The sequence below is a fragment of the Equus asinus genome, chromosome 1 (assembly GCF_041296235.1).
Source record: "Equus asinus isolate D_3611 breed Donkey chromosome 1, EquAss-T2T_v2, whole genome shotgun sequence".
In the NCBI taxonomy this organism is placed as follows: domain Eukaryota; kingdom Metazoa; phylum Chordata; class Mammalia; order Perissodactyla; family Equidae; genus Equus; species Equus asinus.
Genome location: NC_091790.1, coordinates 134,493,540 through 134,520,037, shown reverse-complemented (window position 1 = coordinate 134,520,037; position 26,498 = coordinate 134,493,540). Strand labels below are relative to the sequence as shown.

The 26,498-nt window shown below is 36.6% G+C and overlaps 1 protein-coding gene across 7 annotated transcripts in view; it reads right to left on the bottom strand.

Annotated features, from left to right (window-relative positions):
• CDK14 (cyclin dependent kinase 14) overlaps positions 1-26,498 on the bottom strand; it is a 550,632-nt gene that overhangs the window by 252,672 nt on the left and 271,462 nt on the right. For all 7 annotated transcript variants that reach the window (XM_014842923.3, XM_070508163.1, XM_070508157.1 and 4 more), the window contains one exon: positions 11,768-11,891. In XM_014842923.3, coding sequence (XP_014698409.1) covers positions 11,768-11,891 — 124 coding nt within the window. The remainder of the gene's footprint in view (positions 1-11,767; positions 11,892-26,498) is intronic.

Sequence of the window (26,498 nt, the reverse complement as noted above, 5' to 3'; positions counted from 1 at the left end):
GATTTGTAGATAACTATTTTTAAAATCTTACCTTGCCCATTAGTTATACTTAAAAATAGACAAATGACAATTTCCATAAAATACACAAGACAATGATTTAAAAATTAGATCATTTAAAAAAGTTCATTGGCCCCTGGGGCATCTCTATATAATACAATAACTGATATTCAAAATGGTAATCACAAGACTGGAAGGAAAGCTTAAAGCAGGATTGCAAGAACCATGTCGCCTTAATTTTCCACTGTATACTCAGCCACAGGCACAGAGCTGGGTATACAGTAGTCACTCAGTAAAACACTGTTGAACAAACTATTGAATATCCTTGCTCAAGAAAGCAAGAAAGTATGTCATACATTTCAGGGGAAAAAATCACATTAAAAATAAACAACATTTTGAACACAAACCCTAAAGAGTTAATAATAGATATGATATTTATATGGACTCTCTATAACCAAGGCACTGTCCTTAAATGATTTATAAGTATTAACTTATTTAATTCCAACAATTGTGTGAGGTCACCAGTATTACTATCATAATCCTCACTTTCAAACAGGTAAGTTAAGGCACAGAGAATTTCAGTGACTTACTCAAGAATATCCGATTTGCAAACAGCAGAGGCAGGATTCAAACTTAGTTATCTGGCTCCAGAATCTGCACCGTAACCATTCTGGGAAATTTTACTTTATCTTGTCTTTTCACACAGGTATATCTGCTTCCATGTAAAACATTTTCTCTTTCAGACTTAAATGTTTTTACTTAGTACTTCTGTTACAGCTCTACCTGCCCTCGAGTTGGATACTATTCATTTCCACCCCGTGGCAAAGGTAAGATTTGAACAGAAGGTTCCTCCCCGTGGGAGGGATCAAGGGTATTTTTCAGCTACTGCCCAGCACGGCTGGGTCCTAAGGGGACCCTGTTAAAGCCAATTCAGTCTTCACCTGCCCACAGGGTTTCTCAATGCTTTAATTTCTCCCAGGAATATAATTAAAGAAGGTGGTTCCTTCTAATTCATATATCACCAAGGATCCATTCCAACTTATATTTTCAATGAGGCTTCCTACACGTCTACTGGGAGAAACGTTCACTCTATTGTTTCTTGCAGTTTCCTCAAGACAGACATTCTAGTTTCAGTGTTTAGGACTGAGTGATAGCCAGCATTCTGGATCCCACCTTCCTGACAAAGATTCACGTTCAGCTGACACAGGTCATCAGACCAGCAGAGGGTGTCTTGACCTGGACATCTGGTTAGCACTTCCACCTTCTACATGTTTGGGGAACTACACCGATGCATGTGTTAAATAAGTTGTCAATACTCTATGGGGTACTACACTAGGGATCTAGAGACATTGATAATAATAATATTAATAATAATTTAACATATCACTTAACAAGTAACAGGCACAATGTGGACCTGTTTTCCATCTCTTGGCCAAAGTATATACATTTTTAAGATGAGGGGTTTGAATTAGATAATCTCTGAGGTTCCTTCAAAATCTAGAGAAAATCTAAAATAAAAAATTCTGAAAATGTGAATATAATGGGTTTTCCTTTTCTCTTATACAACTATAACAGATTTATTTCAACTTTCCCCTCGTAGATTTGCTGCCTTTGCTGAAAAACAAAATAACAAAACATTCCCAATGATATGACTCTATCAAAAACTGGATGGTGACTTCAACAATAATACCACATTCTGCTTCCAATTCTTTGAGAAAAATACTTGCATATCATATTTATTTTATATTGTTCTTGTAACATTAATATTAGTGATACTTATTAGATGCTCCCAACTTATTTTAAGTAGGTTGAGAGCTTACTGGTAACTTTTCAGAAACCACCATAACCATATAATCCTGAAATCTTCCAGCTTTTCTTATGCTTCTCTTTATGCCTCTGTTGTCCCATTCTCATGTTGGGGGCACTCAGTTTAGCCAACTCATTACCCTTTCACCCTCTGCTCCCCATTCTATGACTTCCAGGCTGGTTCTAAGCACAGTTTCCATGTCTCATGTTAGCTGGTCATTGTCTCACACAAAAGATTGCTTTAGCTGACAACTCTACTCTAAAATGGAATAAACTCTTCAATCTGCATTTCACATCAGTATCCTTCTAGATTAAAAATTAGAACATCAAATAACTTGACATATGTTTAATCGACAGATGTTCCATTTTTAAAGTTTGAATTTTTGCAAAGAATTATATTATTTTAGATCAGTAAACTTGATTCTGCGCATCAAGGTGATTTTATATTATGTGATAAAATAAATATAGACTGTTTTCAGCCATGTATCTAAAATTCCTAAACAGCACAGAGCCTTGATTCCAGATTGTTTTTATTTTTTAATTTTCCAGTACTTTCTTCTTTCATTAAAATGAAAAAAGAAAACTCCTAGCTTCCTATGTTATCTGGTACAACAGCAGAAGTCATTCAAGGTGAAAAGAAGATTTTTTTGGTCTTAATATAAATCTGCACTATTTCAAAAGTAAATAAACCAACATATAGGGGCTGGCCCCGTGGCCGAGTGGTTGGGTTCGCGCGCTCCGCTGCAGGCGGCCCAGTGTTTCGTCAGTTCGAATCCTGGGCGCGGACATGGCACTGCTCATCGGACCACGCTGAGGCGGCGTCCCACATGCCACAACTAGAAGAACCCACAACGAAGAATATACAACTATGTACTGGGGGGCTTTGGGGAGAAAAAGGAAAAAATAAAATCTTTAAAAAAATAAAATAAAATAATAACATATACGTCATTTAAAAAAGTCTTAGGGAACAAAAGAGGAAAGCAAGGTAATATTGAACTGATAGTATTAAAGTGAGAAGAAAAAGCATCAAAATTACACGTTTCAAGTATGTCTAACTTTCAGAATTTACAGCCTTTCTCAGATTTCCCATAGCTAGTAGCCAGTCAGTTTATCTTACTTCCAGTAAAATTTTAGAAAACATGTGGTTTAGACCACAATGCCTCACTGACATCCAAGATTCTATCAGGCATATTGACATATGCATCAGTGGAGTCTGGTTTTGGCTGCATTTTAAAATGTGGATTCTTAGAAGGTAACAAGCAGAAGGTGGAGGAAGATGCATAAATAAGGGACATTAGTGAATTGCTAAACTCTCAGCAACAATTTACACTTACTTAGAAGGTAACAAAACTCATGTTCAAGTGTAATCATCATTGTCTTGAATAGCATGTAAGTGTTACAAAATTCCAAGCTTCATTTCAGTGCTACTCTTGATAACAATACCTATAATTCTTCTGCTCTGGTCATCACTGCCAGTACTTAGGGTTTCAGTCATCCTAGATGCCGATTTCTTTGAAGGATACATAGGTATATTTCAGCTCATAGCCGGCATCACTTATCTGATTTACTGCCAACAATTTTGCCCGCATATCATATAGGGAAAAAAACATAATATTTTTGCGTACTGAAATCTCCTTGTCCAGGTTTCCATCAACAGTACAGAATAAGATGATCAGCCCTATTTGTAGCAGTCTGTTCTGAATTGGAAGGTATCTCGTTACTGCACACGCATGATTTGGCTAAAAATGAACTAACATTCTTGAATTTCCTCATTTCCATGGAGTCTGAAGCTGCCATTCTTAGCAATCAACCCCTATCCACATTGCCTCAATCTGCTTTATGGTGACTGAACAGAGAGATTTCTCATAGATAGAGTAGAATATGCATATTAGTAGCAGTTCATGTATTTCCTTCTCGTTCCCATTTACAGTTTTAAAAAAATCCATATAGATGAGTTTTTTAGAGGATTTTTAGGGCAGTGAAACTCTTCTGTATGACACTATAATGGCAAATACACCTCATTATAATTTGTCAAAACCAATAGAATGTACAACACCACGAATGATGCTAACATACACTATGGACCTGGGGTGATACTGATGTGTCAATGTAGGTTCACCAACTGTAACAAAAGTACCACTCTGGCGGGGATATTGATAATGGCAGAGGCTATGCATGTGTGGGGACAGGGGATATAGGGGAACTGTCTGTACTTTCTGCTCAATTTTACTGTGAATCTAAAACTGCTCTAAAAAGTAAAGTCTACTTAAGAGGAGAAAAAAATCTCATACATGCAGCATGTTAATATACCTGGGAAAAGTTACACTGTGATAACACACAACAGAAAAAGGATATAATTAAACATCATCATCATTGTCATCATCATCCCTCTTGAACGCAAGAAAACTTTTAAGGGGATGAGTGGCATATTAAAGACGATTTAAATAATGAAGCTAAGTGATGACTTCATGATCAGAGAGAAGACAATTTTAAGTATCAACATCCTTTCTCAAAAGGGTTACCACATCTTTGAAATAATGAGTCAGGGGAAATAACTGTCTAGTTCACATGTCAATCAAAATTATTTCTAACATGTAACCTTGATAATCTATTTGATAGATTTTAAGATATGTACATTTTGATCTGGAGTTTTAATGTGGTCTAGAAAAATTAGAGGAAAAAAAGCCCTTTCTTTTATTCATATTGTAGCATCAATTATTCTAAAAATATCTTCAGTTTTCAGATCTATATGAAAACAACATCCTGAACTTTGCAATAAAACTGCTTATGTGTTAAACTGTTAAAAGCGCTTTATAAAAGTAGAGCGATACCTCATTGGATAATAAAGATATTTTTGCTAATAGAAAAGATATTCTAAAACAAAGATGCAGTAAAATTGAATCCTACAGGCCATAACAAACAGGCTAAGGTATATCTAACCTTGAATTTATTACTGTCTTCAATGGTGAATTTTATATGCTAATGACAAAAAAATAGTAAAAAGGTCTATACTTTTGAGACTAACAGGCTTTTACTCAGAGACTTTATATTTATCAAAGTGGCGCTCTCCTCTGCATCTGAAAGCAGTTGATTTCCTTCTGTTTTCTACTATTCCCCGTGTGACTTGTGAGGGGCACATTACAAACAAACCCTGCACTCACCACGGTCTCTGCAGAGTTACCTCTCTGGCTTGTTCCACAAATAAGTCTAAAATGTGATTTACAATCACTTCTTTTTTCAAATCGAGACAAGGAACAGCCTGGAGGAAGAAACTGCCAACATTAGGAAGGTAATATTTTAGCCCTCTGGTGGGAAAGAGGCCTGGGTAATTTTACTTGACTAAAACCACAGAGCTGTTTAACTCAGTTCCTGCATCAGGAAAGTTGGTAAAATAAGCCAACCTTAAATGCTTGTATCACAGAGCTCTCACTGTCTCTTTTTTCAGGGGCAAATTTAGCCCAGCTGTCTTTCCACATAGCTAGGTGATGACCCGTAAAAATAGTGGAAGAACGACTGGGAAATGTGGATGACACCATCATCATCTTGTAGGAATTGCAGAAAGCTACAATTCTACAGACTCATCTATTTTGTTGTAATCACATTTACATGGAAACATACCTGTAAGTTTTCATACTATTATACTGCAAATGAACATTAATTTCTTGGTGAACTTATTTATGCATTTACTTATCATACCTCGATAATTTTCTTTTTTGTGATCTCAATGCAAATGATAAAAGTGCTAAAATTCATCTATTTGAATTTCCAGAAGCTAGGATATAAATTATTCCAGGAAAGGATGGTATAGCATTGATTCCAGATTCATTAGACGGATTTTTACCAACTAGCAAATATCTGATTATTAGAAAATAAGTTAATAGAGGCATACCTCAGAGATATTACAGGTTCAGTTCCAGATCACCATAATAAAAGTGAATATCGCAACAAAGCAAGTCACACGAACTTTTTGGTACCCAAGTGCATATAAAAGTTATGTTTACACTATCCTGTCATCTATTTAGCGTGCAATAGCATTATATCTAAAAAATTATGTACATACCTTAATTAAAAAATACTTTATACTTAAAAAATGCTAACCATCACCTGAGCCTTCAGTGAATCCTAATCTTTTCGCTGGTGGAGGGTCTTGCCTCAATGTTGATGGCTGCTGACTGATCAAGCTGGTGATTGCTGAAGGTTAGGGTGGCTGAGGCAATTTCTTATGATAAGACAACAATGAAGTTTGACTCATCAACTGACTTTTCCTTTCATGAATAATTTCTCTGTACCATGAGATGCTGTTTGATAGCATTTTACCCACAGTGGAACTTCTTTCAAAATCGGAGTCAACTCTCTCAAACCCTTCTGCTGCTTCATCAACTAAGTTTACATAATATTCTAAATCCTTTGTTGTCATTTCAACAATCTTCACAGTATCTTCACCAGGAAAAGATTCCATCTCAAGAAATCACTTTCTTGCTTTTCCGTAAGAAGCACCTTCTCATCTCTTCAAGTTTTATCATGAGATTAAAGCAATTCAGTCCCATATTCAGGCTCCACTTCTAATTCTAGTTCTCCTGCTAGTTTCTAGCATCACATCTGCAGTTACTTCCTCCCCTGAAATCTTGAACCCCTCAAAGTTACCCATGAGAGTGGGAATCAACTTCTTCCAAACTCCCGTTAAAGTTGATATGTTGACCTCTTCCCATGAACCATGAATGTTCTTAATGGCATCTAAGATGGTGAATCCTTTCCAGAAGGTTTTTAATTTACTCTGCCCAGGAGAGGAATCATTACCTATGGAGCTCTAAGCTTACAAAATCTATTTCTTAAATAATAAGACTTGAAATTTGAAATTACTCCCTGATTCATGGGCTGCATAATGGATGTTGTGTTAGCAGGCATGAAAACAACATTCACCTCATTGTACATCTCCATCAGAGCTCCTGGTGACCAGGTGCATTGTCAATGAACAGTAACATTTTGAAAAGAATCTTTTTTCTGAGCAGCAGGTCTCAACTGTGGGCTTAAAATATTTAGTAAACCATGTTGTAAACAGTTGTGCCGGCATCCAGGCTTTGTTGCTTCATTTACAGAGTGCAGGCGGAGGAGATTTAGCATAATTCTTAAGGGCCCTAGGATTTTCAGAATGGTCCATGAGCACTGGCTTCAACTTAAAGTCACCAGCTGCATCAGTCCCTAACAAGCTGTCCTTTGAAAGTTTGAAGCCAGGCATTGACTTCTCCTCTCTAGCTATGAAAGTCCTGGATGACATCTTCTTCCAATACAAGGCTGTTTCATCTACACTGAAAATCTGTTGCTTAGTGTAGGCAACTTCATTAATGATCTTAGATCTTCTGGAGAACTTGCTGCAGCTTCTAGATTAGCACTTGCTGCTTCACCTTGCACTTTTATGTTATAGAGATGGCTTCTTTCACTAAATCTCATGAAACAAACTCTGTTAGCTTCAAACTTTTCTTCTGCAGCTTCCTCCCGTCTCTCAGCCTTCAGAGAATCGAAGAGAGTTAGGGCCTTGCTGTGGATTAGGCTTTGACTTAAGGAAACATTGTGGCTGGTTTGGTCTTCTAGCCAGACCACTAAAACTGTCTCCATATCAGCAGTAAGGCTGTTTCGCTTTCTTATCATTCATGTGTTCACTGGAGTAGTACTTTTAATTTCCTTCAAGAACTTTTCCTTTGCATTCACAACTTGGCTTTTGGGTGCAAGACACCTAGCTTTCCACCTATCTCAACTTTCAACACGCCTTCCTCACTAAGCTTAATCATTTCTAGCATTTTATTTAAAGTGAGAGACATGCAAATATTCCTTTTACTTGAACACTTAGAGGCCATTGTAGGGTTGTTAATTGGCCTGATTTCAATACTGTTGTGTCTCAAGGGATAGAGAGGCCCAGGGAGAGGGAGAGAGATAGGGAACGGCTGGTTGGTGGAGCAGTCAGAACACACACAGCATTTATTGATTAAGTTCGCTGTGGTTTGTGGTACCTGAAAACAGTTACAACCAGAACATCAAAGATGCCTGAACACAGATCACCATAACAAATAAGCATGGTTCTAGACACAGCACAGACACAAGTGAGCAAGACAGGCCACATCCCTACCCTCACAGAACTTACAATCAAGCAGTGGAAGCAAAAAATAAACAGATAAACCAATGAACAAAATAATTTCAGTGCACTATCAGTGTTATTGAAGAAGTTAAAGTGGATGATAGTAACGACAAAGGTTCTACTTTTGGAAAGGTGGCCTCTTTGAACAGGTAACACATAATCTATGATCTGTATGATGAGAAAGAGGTAGCCAGGTGAGAAGCAGGAGGAAGAGTACTCCAGGCAAATGAAAGACTAAGTAAGAGGCTCGGATGTGGGGAGAAGTTTGGGGTGTGGTTGTACCACAGCAGGCTTGGAGGAGCAAGGTGGGGAAGACCTAGGCTGGATAAGGGATTTGAAATATTTTTTTCCCAAAGATAATGTAAAAATGAACCCTTTTTTAGAAATGAGTCTGAATGCCTCTACACAATTTTATTATTTTACTATATACAGACAGGACAAACTTTTGCATTAGTAAAGCCACAGAGATTCTAAATCATGTGTAATTTACTTATTCAAAACGCATATAGAAAATAAGGCTGATGTAAGTGCTTAAATATGACTTGTTTACAAGAAAAAGAAAAGTTACAGCATTTTCACCACCTCGACTTCAGAACTGCATTCTGTTTGAATCTGAATGGGTCTACAAATACATTATCATCTGGTTTACCTTGTCCAGCAGGTAAAATCTCCGAAGTACTGAGTTTGAACTCACTCATTACTACTAAATTAGTCAAATGATAAAATATTCTTTAAATTACGGGATGTAATTTTTGGTATTAGTGCAATCTATTTTCACAGCATTGGTATCATATTTGTGGTATGTAGGAAACGGCAAATATATATATGTATATGTGTGTATATATATATTTATATATATATAATGATCAATAATTTACCTGAAGATTAGGCAGCTCTGTAAGGTAAAATATCTACACGTATAAATATAAAGACCCCAGGCCACCAGAGATTGAAGGGTATGGATCAAGCATCTGAATTATAGCTTTGTAACCAACTCCCTATGTGATCGAGGCTGGGCAAGTCTCTAACCCTCTTTGAATCTCTTGTCTCTCTCTCAAAACTAGAAGCTACTATACCTTACTAGTCTGAAAAGACAATGAAACAAAAATATCTAAGCATCTGGCGCATAGAATGAACTCACTAAATTTTAGTATTTCTCCTTCTTCCTCCATATATGTTTCTAATAAAGATAATAGCATTTACAATATGGTAACAATAACCATACAGATTTCATTTGTCTCCTTTAATTAAAATTTTATGGTCTTTTTCCCATAAGAGAAAAAGATAGAACAAAGGAACTGTTTCTAAAGCTCTTTATATATCACGCTCAGAATTAATACCTAGTTTTTGTGATTGTTCTGCTGCCTGGAACCATCCCATTGTGACTGTCTAGCTTCTCCCCAGCTTCCACTGTGTTCCCTTCATCTCAGACACAAACACGTGCCCAAGTGCAGTAATTCACAGTTAACTGCATGTCTTACATTAAAAGATAAAAATAATGCACAATTAATTGGGGGAAATTGTCAGTTGGTGAATGAGTCTCGCTCATTACACCTTGTGCACAGGATGCACACCAAGTGTGTGTTCCAGGCAAGAAGATTCAGTCCATGACACTGAGGGGAGGTGCACGGCACAACCTTTCTGTATCGCAGTCTGGTCTGAAGAATCAAATGCTTTAAAACACTGAACATTACAATTGCAGCAGATACAGCTTTCTCTATAAGGATGTTCAGTACAGGACTGTACATAACAGTGAATAATTAGAAAGAACTAAAATTTTAATTGATAAAGGATTGAATAAAGAGACTAGATTTGGGCCATTAAAGGAAAAATCTAAGCTGTTACAAACGATTTTTTCATATTTAATAACATCAGAAAATGTTCATGACACATTCTTCAGTGAAAACTGTTTACAAGACAATATGTTTCTTTTCTTCAGGATATATAATAGGTGTAAGAAGCAAAAAGACAGAGGAGGAGGAGAAAGGTACTGAGAAGTACCTTGTTGTATATAACAAAAATGTTAACATTTGTTATCTCTGAGTTGTTCATACTTTCTAAAGTTTCTAATTTTCTAAACAACTTTCTAAGTTTTTTAAAATTAAATTTCAATTTATTTCGAACCTGATACTATAAAATGTCACTGTTAAAGATCCATAAGAATCTTTTAAAATGAACTTACCTATTATAATAAAAACATCATCATAAAATTAAAAAATAATCCCCAGTAAGCAATTATATACAATCCTATTATGCCTTTGGTTATATAGACAAAATTAATTTTGTAAAAATGTATTTTATAAATATACAAGAAAACCATGTTCAATAAAATTAACTGTTCAATACAATAATTTATTGAAACATATACTTTATAGTATAGTATTAACACACCAGAAGAAAATCACTATAAATCCTTATTAATTTACTGATATTAACAAACTACAAAATAAGTTCATGGCAAACCCAATAATCTCAAATTTGAGGAACTGCAAATCTTCACTCCTCTGCCCACCTACTCTCCCATCATTTTCTATCCTGTAATAGAAAAGACTTCACATTTAGCTACCTAGGATTATTCTATGCTAAAATCTGGCAATAAACAACACATACACACACACAGAGTTTCATTATTTCTACCAAACTAGATGAGAACAAATGACAAAGTTTTGCAACATATCACTAATCATGCTAACTTTTGTTTTATTTCACTTTTAGGAGAAAAGAATATACAAAACTCCACAAAGCAGATTCATCCCAAAGATACTGAACAGTCTACTAATCTTGAAATAAGAAAGAAACATTTCCTGCTCTCTTTTACTTATTAGGGGATAAGGTGGAAAAAGATAATCATATTTCAGCAAAAGCCCACATCTCAACCTCAGGCATCTTCATGTCCCAAGGGTAATATTTCCATTCCACTCTTAATGGAACAAATTTCTAATCAGAATATGTATTCAAAAATAATTGAGGTAATGCAATGCCAACACATCATGCTGTCAGCAGCATTCCCTGGTGCTGGGAATCAACTCAGCACAGTCTCTGGCATGACAGACAGCCAGAACAACGCAGAAATGTCAGACTTGAGGGAGAGAGGCGGGCTAGCAAGGATGATACAACAGTTTTGCTCTCCTTTGGGAGCTTAAGACAGGGTTTAGAGGAAAGTTTCTAAGCTAGAATAGGTCAAGCCTAAAACTTTTAAGGAAGGGATGACTTATAATGGGTCCAGGCTAGGACCTCAACTTTAAATCAGAATAGATATCTACTTTTGTAAAGTTATTAAGAATTGTTGAAACAACAGTCACTTTCAGAAAGGTTAACACCGCCCCCAGATTTTTTAATTATTAAAATTTTAGGGCAACATATACCATTGAATATATTTTATGATGCCCTGAAAAAGTCCAGAGGCTTAAAGTGAGATTTCTTCAAGTTTGACAACATATTGATAATTGCTGAAGCTGGGTGATGGATAATGGGGGTTCATTATACTATCCTTCCACTTTTGAATGTGTTTGACATTTTCATAATACAAAAAATGAAGACAAATTAGGTTTCTTTCAATATATTTTATGCTCAAAGTTTTGCTGACCTTTCTTTTGGAGATATATGAGATCTGATTTATACTTAAGATTATTTAAGATGCCAACGAGCAGTCTGAATTTTTAAAAATCCACCAAGCATGATCTTGATCATTAAAAAAAGAAAATTTCTTGACTCCTGAAAAAATTTTACCGTGTTCTATAACGATAGAAGTGCACCTAAACAAATGCAGTGCCACCATCTGCCTGGCATTCTCACAGTGTGACAAAATAGACTGGTAATTAACTGCTTTCCTACCGAAATCTGCCAGCTTTAACTCCCCCGTGTCACTGATCAGAAGGTTCTGTGGTTTCAGGTCTCTGTGCAAAATGTAACGCTGGTGGATGTAAGACAGCCCTCGCAGCAACTGAAATAAAAACAACTGAAAAAATAGGGAGACAAAAGTTAAAATCTGAACACAGGTAAATGCCAGCTTCCACATACAGTTTGCCAAGCACTTGTATTTAGTGAAAATGGGTACCCATCATTAAATTTCCTACCAAATTATTTAAACAGAATGCGCATAAAGGTATGGAAATCCCTAACTCATTAAGAAATAAATCTGAAAATTTCTAACAACCTATGATGTCAACCCAGAGTGATACCTCCTCAGCCAGAGACATCTACAATCCAATCTGTGTTCTATAAATTAAGCAAAATGGAAAGAATCAATTGTTTAAAACATTTGTTTTCCTCAGGCCGGAACTGATGTTGGAGACAGAAAAAAAAAAAATCTACTCATAACATCATTAAAAGAAGAATTTTTTACCAAGCTTATGTAAATGTGCACATATTTAATTCCATAGAAATGACACAAACATAGTACCCAAGGATTCACCCATTAATATGCTTTAAGGAATGGAAAGATAAGATGATTTCAAATAATTAAAACAAAAACAGTTACATGGTCCAATTAATACTATGCTGTAATTACATTGCTTTTGCACATATGGCCTTAGAGATTAGGTTGTTGCCTAAAGACAGACATGTATCTTCACTAATTACAGCGCAGACACATCCTAAAGGGAAAGAAAACAGAGAAATCAAGAATTCAAGAGCAATATTTTTGTAAGAAGTAATTTTAAGAAGGATCTGATGGCCTTCTCTGTTTAGTTTTATATTGTATCATATCAAATGGTTCTATTTTGATAACAAAAAAACATGAATTGCTAGGCTTTCCAATATTCTGTTTATGAAAAAGAGAATATTTTTAAACAATTTTCTTGCCAAAATAATCCTAATTGACATACTTTTTAAAAATAAAAATAAAAACAAATGTTTTAAGTGCCATCAGTATTCTAGTCTATAATCAGCTGGCAACAAAGTGCAGTTTCAGGGATATTTTAAATGAGTTAGTTGTCAAAGATTGATGGTATAAAGATTCCAGAATATTCTACTGGAAAAGATCAGCAACTCCTTGAGGGCCCTGGAAGCTAGTATTTCTAGACTATTTTTCAACTAACTCAAGGCTACAAAAGCCACATAAATTTTTTACAGGGTAGATACCTTGAAATAACAGTAAGATGAACTCATTTCAAAATCTCTGTGTGTGATAATACGCTGTGCAGCAGTGAAGGCCTAAGATCACTATTTCCAGATCTAAGTATCGGAAAGTAAAGTCTGTTCTGTGTTAGCCTAGATTAAATTACTGGCTCAAGAACCTCAGACAGTCTCTCTAGACTCCTTCTCTCAATCATTCCTGTGCAGCAGATGGAAAGACCTAACACCATCACCAACAGCTTCCAGTCTCATTCCATACGTCTAATACCCCCTGCAGCCTGAAGCCTAAAGCTTACAATTTCTAAGAAACTCCGTATCCCTTCAGTTTAAAAGGGAGAAAGAGTGAGCCAATAAAGCCATTTTGTGTTTTCAAAAGATTAAAAAAAAAAAAAAGAAAGAAACACAAAGGCAGATCATGTAACAAATAAACAATTTCAAAAATAAACTGATTTCGAAAATAAAGCTTACGTTTTACAAGGTGCTAACTGATCTGGGGCCTAGCAGAGACTAATCACAATGTGACTGTCTATTTAACCATGGCAATGTGTTTTAGTTTAACAAACAAATGCCACCAAGTGCCAGCCACCAGTCTATGCATCATAGAACATGACCTTATTTAATCTCTGTAACAGTTTTAATGAAGACGGTACTACTATTATCTCTGCATTGATGAGGAAACTGAGAACAGTTTCTCAAAGTTACACAGCAATTAAGTGGCAGAGTCAGGACTCAAACCCAGGCAGTTCGACTCAAAAGTCCATGCCCTTAATCACTCCACTATAGGAATCTTGGCCAGAAACCAACACAAGTAAGCAGTGTTGACATAGAAGCTGCTTCCTCCAACCGACAGGATAATGTCTGGGCATCTAACACCATGGCTTTCACGGTCTCTGAGCTGGGCCCCGATTCCAGCTGGGTGCCCAGGCGTCATCACTCTACATTCCCTGACTCCAAGCAATCTCGCCCAGCTCCACGCTCAGAGCACGCTGCTCTTCACGCCTTACCTTTGCTCTTGCCTCTTCTCTGACAGAAAAGCCCTCTTCCCCTTTGCCTGCTAATCTCCATGTATTTCTTAGGTCCTCAAGAATCACTCCTCCCTGGAGCCTTCCATGACCACCTCCCCAGGCCTTCACTCCCTCTACAGGTCTGTGTGGGGCAGCCTCTGCATGTCTACCACAGTATGATGTTATCCTACCTCCCACAGACTGGATGCCTTAACAGTCTTCCTAATCTGGGTACACAGATGACACTCCTATACCAGTAATGTGATTACTGAACTGAATTTAGAGCAGATACAAAACTAACAGATAGAAAACACTGGAATAGATTCTCTAGAAGCTAAGGGTAGAAGTGGGCAGATCAACCGTCCCAAAGGGCTCTTCTTTTAATACTTTTACTAATTAGTGAAAATATATAATCCTCATATGAATACAGAAGCTATTCAAATAGGATATCACATAAAAGGAGATTAAGAAAATCAGCTTTAGGAAAGGATGCAACTACACACTCCAATTACAATCGTATACATGACAAACCAAGCCCCATACATGACAAACAGAGTCCCAAACACTAAGTTATGCCCCCAAACAATTTTTAGGTCATTAAGCAATGCACGAAGCTAAGTCAGAACAAATCCTTGTAGAATAAATTCACTCAGGATTTATTAAGTGCCAACCATGTGCCAGATGCTGTCATGCAAGAGAGATGCAAAGGTGAACAGGAAACAAGATGGGAGTCCCTGGACTCAAAGAGCTCACAGCCCACTTGGTATGAGAGACACGTAAACAGATGACTGCCACTTAAAAAGGCCCGCACTGTAACAGCAGCACGAGCTGAGTGTACTTAAGGGGCAGAGGAGGGAGGCTCTAACAACAGCAAAAATGTAGACTTGCTCCTGCCACGATATGGAAAGCAGCTTGTGCAAGGGAACCAACTGCAAGAAACCCGGCACTGTGAAAACAGCATTCATTCCACACAGAATTGCAATAAGGGGCCAGCCCAATGGCATAGTGGTTAAGTTCACACACTCTGCTTCAGTGGCCTAGGGTTCGTGGGTTCAGATCCCTGGAGCAGACCTACACGCTGCTCATCAAAGCCATGCTGTGGTGGCATCCCACATACAAAATAGAGGAAGACTGACACAGATGTTAGCTCGGGAACAATCTTCCTCAAGCAAAAAGAAGAAGATTGAGATGTTAGCTCAGGGTCAGTCTTGCTCACCAAAAAAAAAAAAAAAAAAAATTTAATAGGAAAATGAGTTGAGCATTCACTAGATGCACAAGGTGAAATGAGTTATGCAACAAACTCTTGCTATTTTGAGGGGAAAAACTGAGGAGACCAAGCAAGCAGATCACTTAGATAAGAAGAGAAGCTTAAACAAATAAATGAAAAGAAGACGATAAAAACTGTAAAACTACCAACTCACCATCATAAAAGTGATGGTGGCAAGGGGAGAGATGTCTTCATCGAAACCATTAGAAAACTTGGTGCTTTAGAAATAACACTTTAATATGTTTAACAGAATATGCACTGCTAGCTAGGGGTGGGAAGGCTGTAAGGAAGCAGTGGCCATGCTGAGTTAAACAGAATGTGTCCCATGGAATATTCTTTGAGAATGTCTTGAGAACTCAAGTCTTGAGACTTGAGAACTTGGGGATCTCTTCCTTTAGACAAGCAGGCAAGTACCTAACTTTCCCATGTAAACTTCTAAGAAAGCCTCTTCACTTGGTTGCTGTATAAATCACCACACAACAAGCTATGCTTAATCTTTGTGGAAACCAGAGGGCACTGTGGGAACAAGAAGGACCACCAAAGAGGGGCCACATGCAGAGAAAGAGTATAAATCAGCTTTGCTACTTGCTAACAGAAGTTAGTAAACATGGAGGCAATCTCAGGTACAGATTGAAAAGAAAAGAACAGAGACTAATACTATCTGAAGGCTTATGCTAATTTAAAGGCTGTTTCAAGTACTTTTACATATATCATTTAATCCTTTCCATCTATAATCTGGTATTTTTCCTGTTCTTTTAAACAAAGGAGAAAACTAAGGCTCCAAAAGCACAAGAAATTTACTCAAGGTCATCCAACCATCACACAGCGCTCATGAACTTTCCATTATACTTCATTACCTTAAATGAAGTGGGGCTTAATAAATGCATGGGTGAATACAACCATACATCCAATATAATCAGCACTTTTAGTAAGTGAACCCAAGTTTGTAAAAGTCTCAATTAGCATATTATGTAATGCGCATATGATTCTCAAATTTCTGTTTTCACTATCTAAAATTCTCTTAGAAATAAATAACATGGCAGAAGACAGCTTTATGTACTGAAGTTGATAAATTAACATATTTGAAATTCTCTTCCTATCTTTCTACGGTAGTCATAAGGTCTTCCCAAGAATACTTTGTCACCTCAGGATACTCTATTCAACTTTACAAAAGGATATTCCTCCAAATTCTTCAGTATAATCACTGAAGATTTATATTTTAGTTTGAATATGTTCACTTTCTGCAATAAAATTGATACAATGAACAGTGACACTTTGCCAGCAGCAGATCTATCTATAGCCCATTTGTCTTGCCATCCCCAGCAAGAAGCTGCTCATATTGTCACTGCTATGGCATACACTTCTTACGAATATCCTTTAATACTTTTTCTATTCCCTTCTGAAACTCTTTAGACTTTAAAATCGATAAAAATTATCAAGATAAAGCTTTTTATCAAAACATTTAGAGTAAGTTTGGCACACATAATTGGACTCAATATATTGTATTTATTACTCAAAAGAATTATTGGAATTTGCAATGAGCAACAAATTTTATATTCCCCACCCCCTTCAAGTCTAAAGATGTGTGGTCAGATGCTCTCTGTCTCAATGTTTATAATCATTAGGTTCCACAAAGAGTCTGAAATACCTGCATTATTTAATATATGCAGTTCCACTTAACATGAGATTAAGCACGGTGAACATCTTGCAGATTGTCAAGGCATGGGTCAACTTCCTTTAAGGAATGTCCAGATTAGCAATGGGCCCTATGCCTTATGGGTATACCACCAGTTCTTATAAAGACAGTTAGCTAAGCTACTTTTCTGTCATTTGGGGACCAAGCTTAACATCTCTGTATCTTGGGTTTCTCATCGTGAACATGACTGATTGTCTTAGATACCTTTAATATTCATTCATGTTGTAAAACTTTTCATTTCATAATTTTATGAATAACAGAAATAGAAGGGACTCTACAAATCAAGCAACTATAATAACTGCCATTTACTAAGTGTTCACTATGCTAGACTTTGTGCTAAGTGTTTTATAGTCAGTAGATAGTTTAATCCCCCAAACACCTCTGACAGGCAGATATTATTATCCCTATTTCACAGATAAAGAAATACAGGCTCAGAGAAATTAAGTGAATTGGCTAAAGGGACACGTAGCAAGTAAGAGGTAGTACTGATACTTGAATACATTTCTGTCCTGCTCTGACACCCACAATTAAGAGTACTGCTATTAAAAAAGTTCGTGTACTATTTGGTTAGAGTAGCTACACATCGTCTGAACCCAAGGCTAGAAAATGTGACACTGGCAAATAAACCAAAACTGTACATGGGTCATAAATACTTCAAATAATATGCCCCATGTTTAACACCGTATCATTTAAAAATCCACAGGGTGCACAAACATTAAATTACCCATACATCAAACTTTCTAGAAATGAAAAATAATTAGAAACTTTGAGTACCCAAAATATCTAATGAATGTGAAAATATTTTGTAAAATGCATCAATAATGGTTTTATTATAATTTTAGGTCTTCTTCAATTTTTAAAAGCCACAGAATGATTCGTTATGATTCATTCCATTTAGCTGAGTTTCAAGTTTGTAAATACCTAATCCAAATATCAAATCCTAATTTGTAATACAATGTACACAGTACACACTCCAATAGTTTCTACTTTACAAAGCTTCACTGCAATTCTATGTGTTTAATTTTTAAGAAAGAATACGTAGAAGGTTATACAGAGACATAAGGGAGACAGAAATAAAAATCTAGATAATCAACATTATGGTATAATTTGTGTGTCACTTTGGACATACTTGACAGTATTAAATGTGCTACTGGGATGGTGTAAGACACATCTATTCATGCCAGGGCATCAGGTCACAGATGTGTCCTTTTTTGTCGTGTACTACAGATGTGTCCAGCTCCTGGAAAATCTAAGTAGCAGGGACTGTTTCTCTTGCCACTTTTTGCCCTTTCTGAGTTCTTCCATTCAACTTTCTGCTTCTTTGTTCCACTCTCTTAAGATCCTGAGATATGTAACATGTTTCATCACTTGTAGATAACGTAATAATTTAATTTACATTCGCTAAGCTACGTAAACATTAATATCCTATTCCCAAAGCTGATAACTTTTTGGAGAGGAATAATTCAAAAACTAAGAATTTCAGGTACTTGGGCAAACTCTTGGGGGAAAGAGCTTGCACACTTTCTGTGAGCCTTGAGCAGACCAGCTAAGCTGGCCTCCCATTCTGCGCTCTCTTCCTGCCTCGAAGCAATGGTGGCTATCAAGCAAGGTGTTGTTCCAGGCATGGAATAGCCCCCACTGAGCAGGCAGATTGCAGCCATGGGAACCAGAGCTGGGATACTTAAAAGGAGTCAAATGGGGATTGTAAGACTGATCTTTGTTTTGCCAAGTTCCTTGAAAGAAGCTCTAATTTAGTAAGTAGGTTTCCAAGTTATTAGGATTTGTATGTATATTGAAGAAAATGGGGATGGCCAAAGATGAGAATCTTTGCTTTAATAATGGTGGTCAGTAGCCTAAAATTAGTATTAGAAATATTCCCTACGTGAGTAGAAACAAGATGATCAAATTTAAGCTACCGACTTTAACAGTTACCCAAGTGTTAATAAAATCTTCTTAAGACCTGTATTGTCAAGTTTCTGTTTGTGAATATAGTTCAGAATTATACAACCGACCTTACTGATATGCACTTTTTGGAACTAAAAAGAAAGAGCATGAAATACAAATTTTTATGCAACTTCATTTGTGAATGTATGCTACTCTCCCCCAACTACAGGGCCATTCTGTTTTACACACAATGAAAAATTACAGTTTAAAATAGTTTTACTGCCTAAAGTAACATCTTAGACACTAAATCAACATGAATTGTCTTAATATCAATTGATAAGGCTAATGTAACTTTTTAAAAGAGAGAGATGCAGACTGTAAAACTGACAAAAATGATGAATCTTGAGTCTAAGAGTCTTAGACAAAGCTCGCGTCTGCAGGCTGTACCAAAGAGAAAAATAAATTTCAAATGGAATGCAGTAATGACTTTGAATTTGGATACATATGATCAACAAACCTCTTTCTATATCCTCTCAGAGTGGTCTCAAGTAATAGGAATTGATATATTAATGAGAAAACATCTAGGAGATGTACTGGCTTGTTTCATAAAGGCTGTACCTGTCCAAGAGACAATCCAAAAAATCCCTGGTGGTGTGTGCATACTCCACTCAGGCTTATTTCCCTCCTAGGTCCTCACGTTTGTCTTGAAAAACTTGCAAACAGACAGGTGGAGTGCAGGATCCGTCTTAAACAGGACAGAGGCAAGGTGAATGACTCAAAGCTTGAAACCCAGGAAGGTGTTTTCCCTATTCCCATTGGGTACTCCCTAAACTGAATAATTCCATCTTACAATTAAAATACCACATGGCAGGGGCTGGCCCATGGCTGAGTAAAGTTCCGCACGTTCTGCTTTGGCAGCCCAGGTTTGAGGGTTTGGATCCCAGCACCGACCTACTCCACTCATCAGCCATGCTGTGGAGGAATCCCATATACAAAACAGAGGAAGACTGGCAAAGATGTTAGCTCAGGGCAAATCTGCCTCACCAAAAAAAAGTAAACATCACATGGCATACTTCTAATGACTGGCTGTATTTCATCAATCTTGGGATAATTTCCTTTCATTCTAGGTTTTAAAGCACCTCTAGGAAAGGGTCTGCTGTTTAATTAGCTGCCTTGATTCCTTTGTCTGATCCAAATCCTTAACAAGCAAATCAGCAGATGATGCTAAGGATACCAGAGACATATTCTAAACGACTGAATGCAGGCCTCAAATCTCAACCAGAAATTCACTACTTAGCCCCCTCTGAACGTCCAACATGATATGAACTGACACATGGAATTTCACCTACTTTTATTGTTAATCCTTCACTTTCTAGATATGGAAGATTATTTTATTACAACAAAAAATAGGATGAAAAGCCAAAAGAAAGCTGGACAGGTGCTGAGACTAGGTGTCAAATTTTTAAAACACTCTTTAACGGCTTCATGAAATAATCATATTTCCCAAAATGTAAAATGAGGACAAGCTCTATAATATTCACAGTAATGCATAGTAGGAAATCATTACCAGCTAAATGAGAGCTCTAGTGCAGAATACGGAGAAAATCAGGTGTTATCTGATTTTCTATCTGAACATTAGCAAGTCTCATTTAGGAGTCAATTCTCAGTGCCATCTGCATAAGACAATCTTAATTTGGCATAACATTCTCCTGTCTGTTATACACCTGCTTGTTCTGTGGATGATGAAAGGAGAATAGCAATGTTTCAACCATTATAATCCTCATGCCTTTTAATTAATATAGATACTGAAATAAAAAATAAAACAGCTTTATGCCAATAGGATTTCAGACATGTAAGAGAATAAGGCAGAAAATTCAGAATGTCTTTGTTATTTTGGATTATTCCAAAACAGTTTCGGGGAAAAAAAAGGAAAATGTGTTTTTGCGAGGAATCCTCTAGAAAAGTCATTAAGATAACATGGAAATGGAGGTACATTACATAAAAAACAGTGAATGATCAATGTCATCATGTAATAAGATTCAAGCACCTTACATGTCTAGATATCAGCTGGAGACAGCACCAATTAATCTTTCTTTTATTTTTTTCATGAACCTTAAATTTAAGGCTTTTATGCTTATCAATTTTTATAGAACACATGAAAAACTGAATAAAGGGTGAAATTTAGACTGCTATGGTCATTTTTTTTAACTCAACAATCAATCTGAAAATCACTGAGAATTATAAAATGAAGAATTAATACAAGTTCTGCATTCAACTCAACTATGATAGCCAAAATCCAACAAAATTCACAGTGAATGGTTTGTAAAGGCAGAAGAAATGAACTACCCTCCCCCCAAAATCAAACCAGTTTCCTACACACCAATTATCATGTTCTAGCAATTGGTTGCTATATGTTTATTCATCGTAAATATTTATAGCAAGGCTAACGTTCTCAAGCTTTTGATTCAGGTTTTAAATTGCCCTCTAAGTAATTAACTGTTAAAATTACCCATTTGTCTAAAATTGATATTATGCTAAGAAACAAACCACTAGTTAATAGTGAATATTTATTTCAGAATGCCATATTGAGAACAGATATTTCGTATGCAATTAAAGCAGCAAAGTGATTCTAGAAATTTAGTTAACATTGACAGTATTTTTTATGAGTTTATTCCAGTGCTTATAAGGAATATACAACAAGAAATACTTTAACAGATGTTTTGCTGAGAATTAGTACAAAATTACTGTAGAATATCCCATCCTTCATTAAGAAATCACAGGTTTGTGCTGTTCCAGTTGATCTTTTCATCCAAATTCATTCTTCAAGGATATATCACCTTTGTAATGCCTGACATTCTATCTGATTCATACTAAAGAACAATCTCCTCAACTCTTAGGTACATGACATCCCACTTTTTACAATAAATGTAAAATATAAACAGAGATATGTACATATTTAGAATCCAAGATAAATGTTTACAATGTTTCTATTGTCATGCTGCATAGTGATGAAACAAAAGTCATAATTGCCAAATTTAGAAACAGAAGGATTTGATCACTGTTTTCATTCTGTTCACCATAATAAATATTTAGTATTTATGACATTCCAATCATTTAATGATCTAAGAACTATTTAGACAAAAACAGAGTTCCATAGTTATTGAAAGAACATGCTCTTTTAAAGATATTAGCTTATCTCACTTGGTTTTCACATCTCCTTAAATTTACAGAGAACTATTACAAGGTCCTATTTTAGCTCAACTGTTGTTTTTTTTTAATTAACATCTAGCATAGCATTATGAACAGCTGTTAAGTTAGTAAATATTATTCATATGTTCTTCATTTTGCATTTATAGATTTAACTGACAATAAATATCACCACATGAAAAAAATGTTAATACATCAAACTGAAATACCTGTGGGACATCTGTCACTATGTTATAGTCAGACTTCTTTGAGAATAATTTCACCCGCAGTGTAGATCCCAAATGTAACCCTGGACGAGCGCATTGTCTCTAAGCAGACAAACGGTGAAGAAAAGCCAGTGTATAATTAGGTGAACGGCCTCCCATGGAAACCAACATGGTAATAAGGGCTGTCTGCTTCCATGCACTGTAATTCAGATGCCAAAACACACGCATTAACAAGCTGCGTTCTATTTTTTAACCTCTCATACCCTCAGAGAAGGTATAACTATTATCTTCAATGTGAAAATGATAAACCTATGGGATCGAGTGCATATAAAATCACAAATAATAAGAGAATTAGAAGAATTTAATATACGAATTATGTAGTGTAGGGAAAAGAATATTGGACAAAGAGTCAAAAAGCCCTATGACAAGTTCTTAACCTCAATGATCCTAATCCTTATTTTACATGAACTGTGGCAGCTGAAATAGATGACTGTTCCAGGATGCTAATCCTGGAATGGGCTGGGCTACAGCACAATCACTTAAAGAGTTGTTTTTCCTTTTGAATGATACCAACATTCAAAATTTAAGTGATTATGATTGTGTAAACGTTATTTAGAGCTGAGCAATTAAGTTCAGTATGAACATTTTTTTTCCCTGCACAATAATTTGTTTTTCCTCTTGTTAGTAATGATCTAGTTCTTTTGTGTGTTGGTTTGTTTTCCTTTGTTTAGTTTCTTTGTAATTATCACTAACTCAACACCAAACTCTTCTCCTATTTGTAAATCTGCTCAAACACATTAGGTATGCTACCTAAAAGTTTCATCTTCTTGGAAACCTCTGCTGGAGACTTCTGACCTGCTCCAACAGGACTGCTGGGTCCTCTCCCAGCCTGATGTGTAGTTGTCAACCTGGGATTCTTTTCATCATCATTCTAAGTCTCTCCTTCCTCTCTGTCCTGTGGTGGCTTCTGTTACCTGGTTGGTTTGTCTTCTCAGCCTTGGTTTACTCCCTGAGATCTAGGAGAGTACATCCTTGAGTAGTCTCCTGAGAAAGGATGCAAGGTAGGCAAAATGTTCAAGTCCTTGAACATCTGAAAGAAATTACTTTACTCTCGCACTTCACTGACAGTTCAGATAGAACACTAAGTTGGAAACAATTTTACTTCAGAATTTTCAACTCATCGTCCCAGTGCTGTCTCCCAGTGTTACTGTTGAAAAGTCTAACGCCACTGTGATTCTTCCCTTTGGGGTAAACCTGTGTCTTTTTTGTAGGATTTTTCTTTGAAACAAATGTTCTGAAATTTTGCAATAATAAATGTTATCGTCGGTCTATTTTCATTAAGTGTTCTGGACATTTAATGAACCCTCAATCTTGAAATTCACATCCTTCACATCTGGAAAAAGTATAGTTTAATGATTATTACTTTAATGATCCCTTCCTCTCTATTTTCTCCAACTTTTCAAATGTTGGATCCCCTGGACTAGATCTCTCATTTTTTGATACTTTCTTTCACATTTTTCGGATTTGTACTTTATGTTCTATTTCCTCATAAATTTTTTTCAACTTTATCTTCCATCCTTTTTTATTGCTGTTGTTTTTAATTTTGTCATATTTTTAATTTCTAAAGCTGCTTTCTGTTCACTATGTTCTCTTTCTTAAAAGTAACATATCATTCTTGTTTTATAGATGTACTATTTTCTTTGACCTCTTTGAGAATATTAAGGATAATTTCTTTTGAAGTTTTCTTTGTTATCTTTTTCTGTCTCATTAATGCAAGCGACGTTGCTTCCTCCAAGTTACTTATTTGTCAATCAGGGTCATCACCGTAGATTCGCCTGGATTCTTTAGATCTGTTCTGGAGTGATCAGGTTTTCCACAAAAGATGCTTATAATTTTCTACCCTGAGGCATGGGTCTGAGACTTGTGATTTTGAAGCACCACAGGCCGGGCCCTGTCTCTCACGCTCTTCCCTATCCCCTCCCATCTGCCCAGCCCCTGCCCTATTCTGGGACATGACTGCCTGGCTGGCAGAGGAAGGAGCAGTGGAGGCAGGCAGGCTGTAAGGCTGTGAGAGACCAACAGGCCAGGATTACTAGCAAGCATACATGTCCTCCAGGCTTGGGGATAAAGCCACTGAGGGCCACAGGGAGAGTGAGGAATGCTGTGGGTCATGGGAGGCACCCCGGGCTCTCAGCAAATGTCCTGGGTCTCAGCAAACGCCTTTTCCTTCTTAAAGTGACTTTTTAAATTTGATTCTGATTCTGGCAGATGAGAAGAGAGGGAAAAGGAAAAAGATATAGACATAGACATATCTCTATATCTTTTTTGTTTTAAAGCTTTGCAGGTGACTCTGCCGTGCAGCCAAGTGTGAAGACCTCTTAGATGATTACTGAAGTTTCTTGTATCCTTAAATATCCCAAGAACTGAGACTGTCCAGTACATGTGGCAAATCCTTAAGGAACCAAGGGTTTCAATCCCTACAGGGAAAGAGATACCCATATATCAATACGTTTTTCTGCCTTTCAGTTATTCAAAAAGGTATAAGAAGAGGTAAATCACATCATGCTCTTTTAGAGGCAACAATGTAGTAGGACATCAATCTGTGACCATGTTAAACAACTTCTGATTGGGAATAATTCCTGCTCTATGTGACTAATGTCTAGACTAGCTGTGGGTGTCGCACCTAATTTCTGGGACATTATTTCTATGCTGACTGCACATCTCATTCACCATTAAGTTTCTCACCACACCCTAGAATTCTTGTAATAGTAAACCTTGTTTACTGCCACAGTACACCCTGGACTTGGAAAAGGTAGAAAACACTAAGTATTTGAAGTATGATTAACAACCGTGGGGTAAAAGAAAAGCTTGTGAAACTTGGATAAGAACTGCTGAAACACAATTTCAAAGAGTGCAGCCTAGTTACCGAAAAACAGCAACCTAGAGATCGATCTCCCTATGATCATTAGGAGACAAAGGAAAAATGAAACGTAATGGAAGAAGCAAAACTTACAGTAAACATGCTACAAAAATCATCAATGACACTGGCCTAAGGACAGTGAACATGGCAATGCTTTGTGAAATGAGCTTTCCTTCTTTGATTCACCAACAAAATTTTCCAGCAACACTTGCCCATAACTGATGACACATGGAGGGTTGGTGAGAAAACCAAAAAAGGATAAAAAAAATCCAGTGATGGGGGCCAGCCCGGTGGCAAAGTGGTTAAGTTCGCACGTTCTGCTTCTCGGCAGCCTCGGGTTGGCTGGTTTGGATCCCGGGTGCGGATATGGCACCGCTTGGCAAAAGCCATACTGCGGTAGGCATTCCACGTACAAAGTAGAGGAAGATGGGCATGGATGTTAGCTCAGGGCCAGTCTTCCTCAGCAAAAAGAGGAGGACTGGCAGCAGATGTTAGCTCAGCGCTAATCTTCCCCCCCCCAAAAAAAAAAATCCAGTGATGCCATAGTTCTTTGAAAAGGTTCAGCCAGCTCTTTAATCTAAATCCTGTCAGTGAATTTGAAAGTCAGGAAGTCAAAGTTAGCTCAGAGTAGCTGCTGATTTCCACTGAGGCTGGCAGGCCCCTGTGCTCCCCAGAGCCAAAGGTCTCATTGGCTGGGCTCCACAGATTCCCAGGGTTAAAGTGAATAAGGATGTACCGTACGATCAGCTTTGAACTCAATCAGCCCTAAGAAGAGAACATTTAATGTATAAATGAGACAATTTGAGATGTTTTAATGTGACAACAAAAGAGTAGAATTATGCTCATGTTATAATACTAGTGTTTAAAGTTGGACCTGAATACAGGCAAGATAAATAAAACAAGTCTCTTCATCTGTTAAACTTTCTTACCCACTCTAACTACTAAAAAACTAACTATGTCAATGGATACAGGTTTTTAAGAAAAATGAACAGTCAAAAAATTTTTTAAAAATCTAAATAAAACAAAAAACCACAACAACAAAAAAGGAGACATATGAAAAAATCAACAAATACTATACGTACAATATTGATTCCATTATTTATTTACAAAACCATGTTTTGTCAGAGTTCCTATAGGTTCCTACATTTTAAAATTGTACAACATAACTGACCACCATAAAAACCCTCATTATTAACGTCACAAATATAAAAAAGTACCTGTAAATTATTTTTAAAAAACCCAACCCAACAGAGAAATGGACAATATATAAGAAGAGGAAACTTATAATAGCAGAATTACAAATGG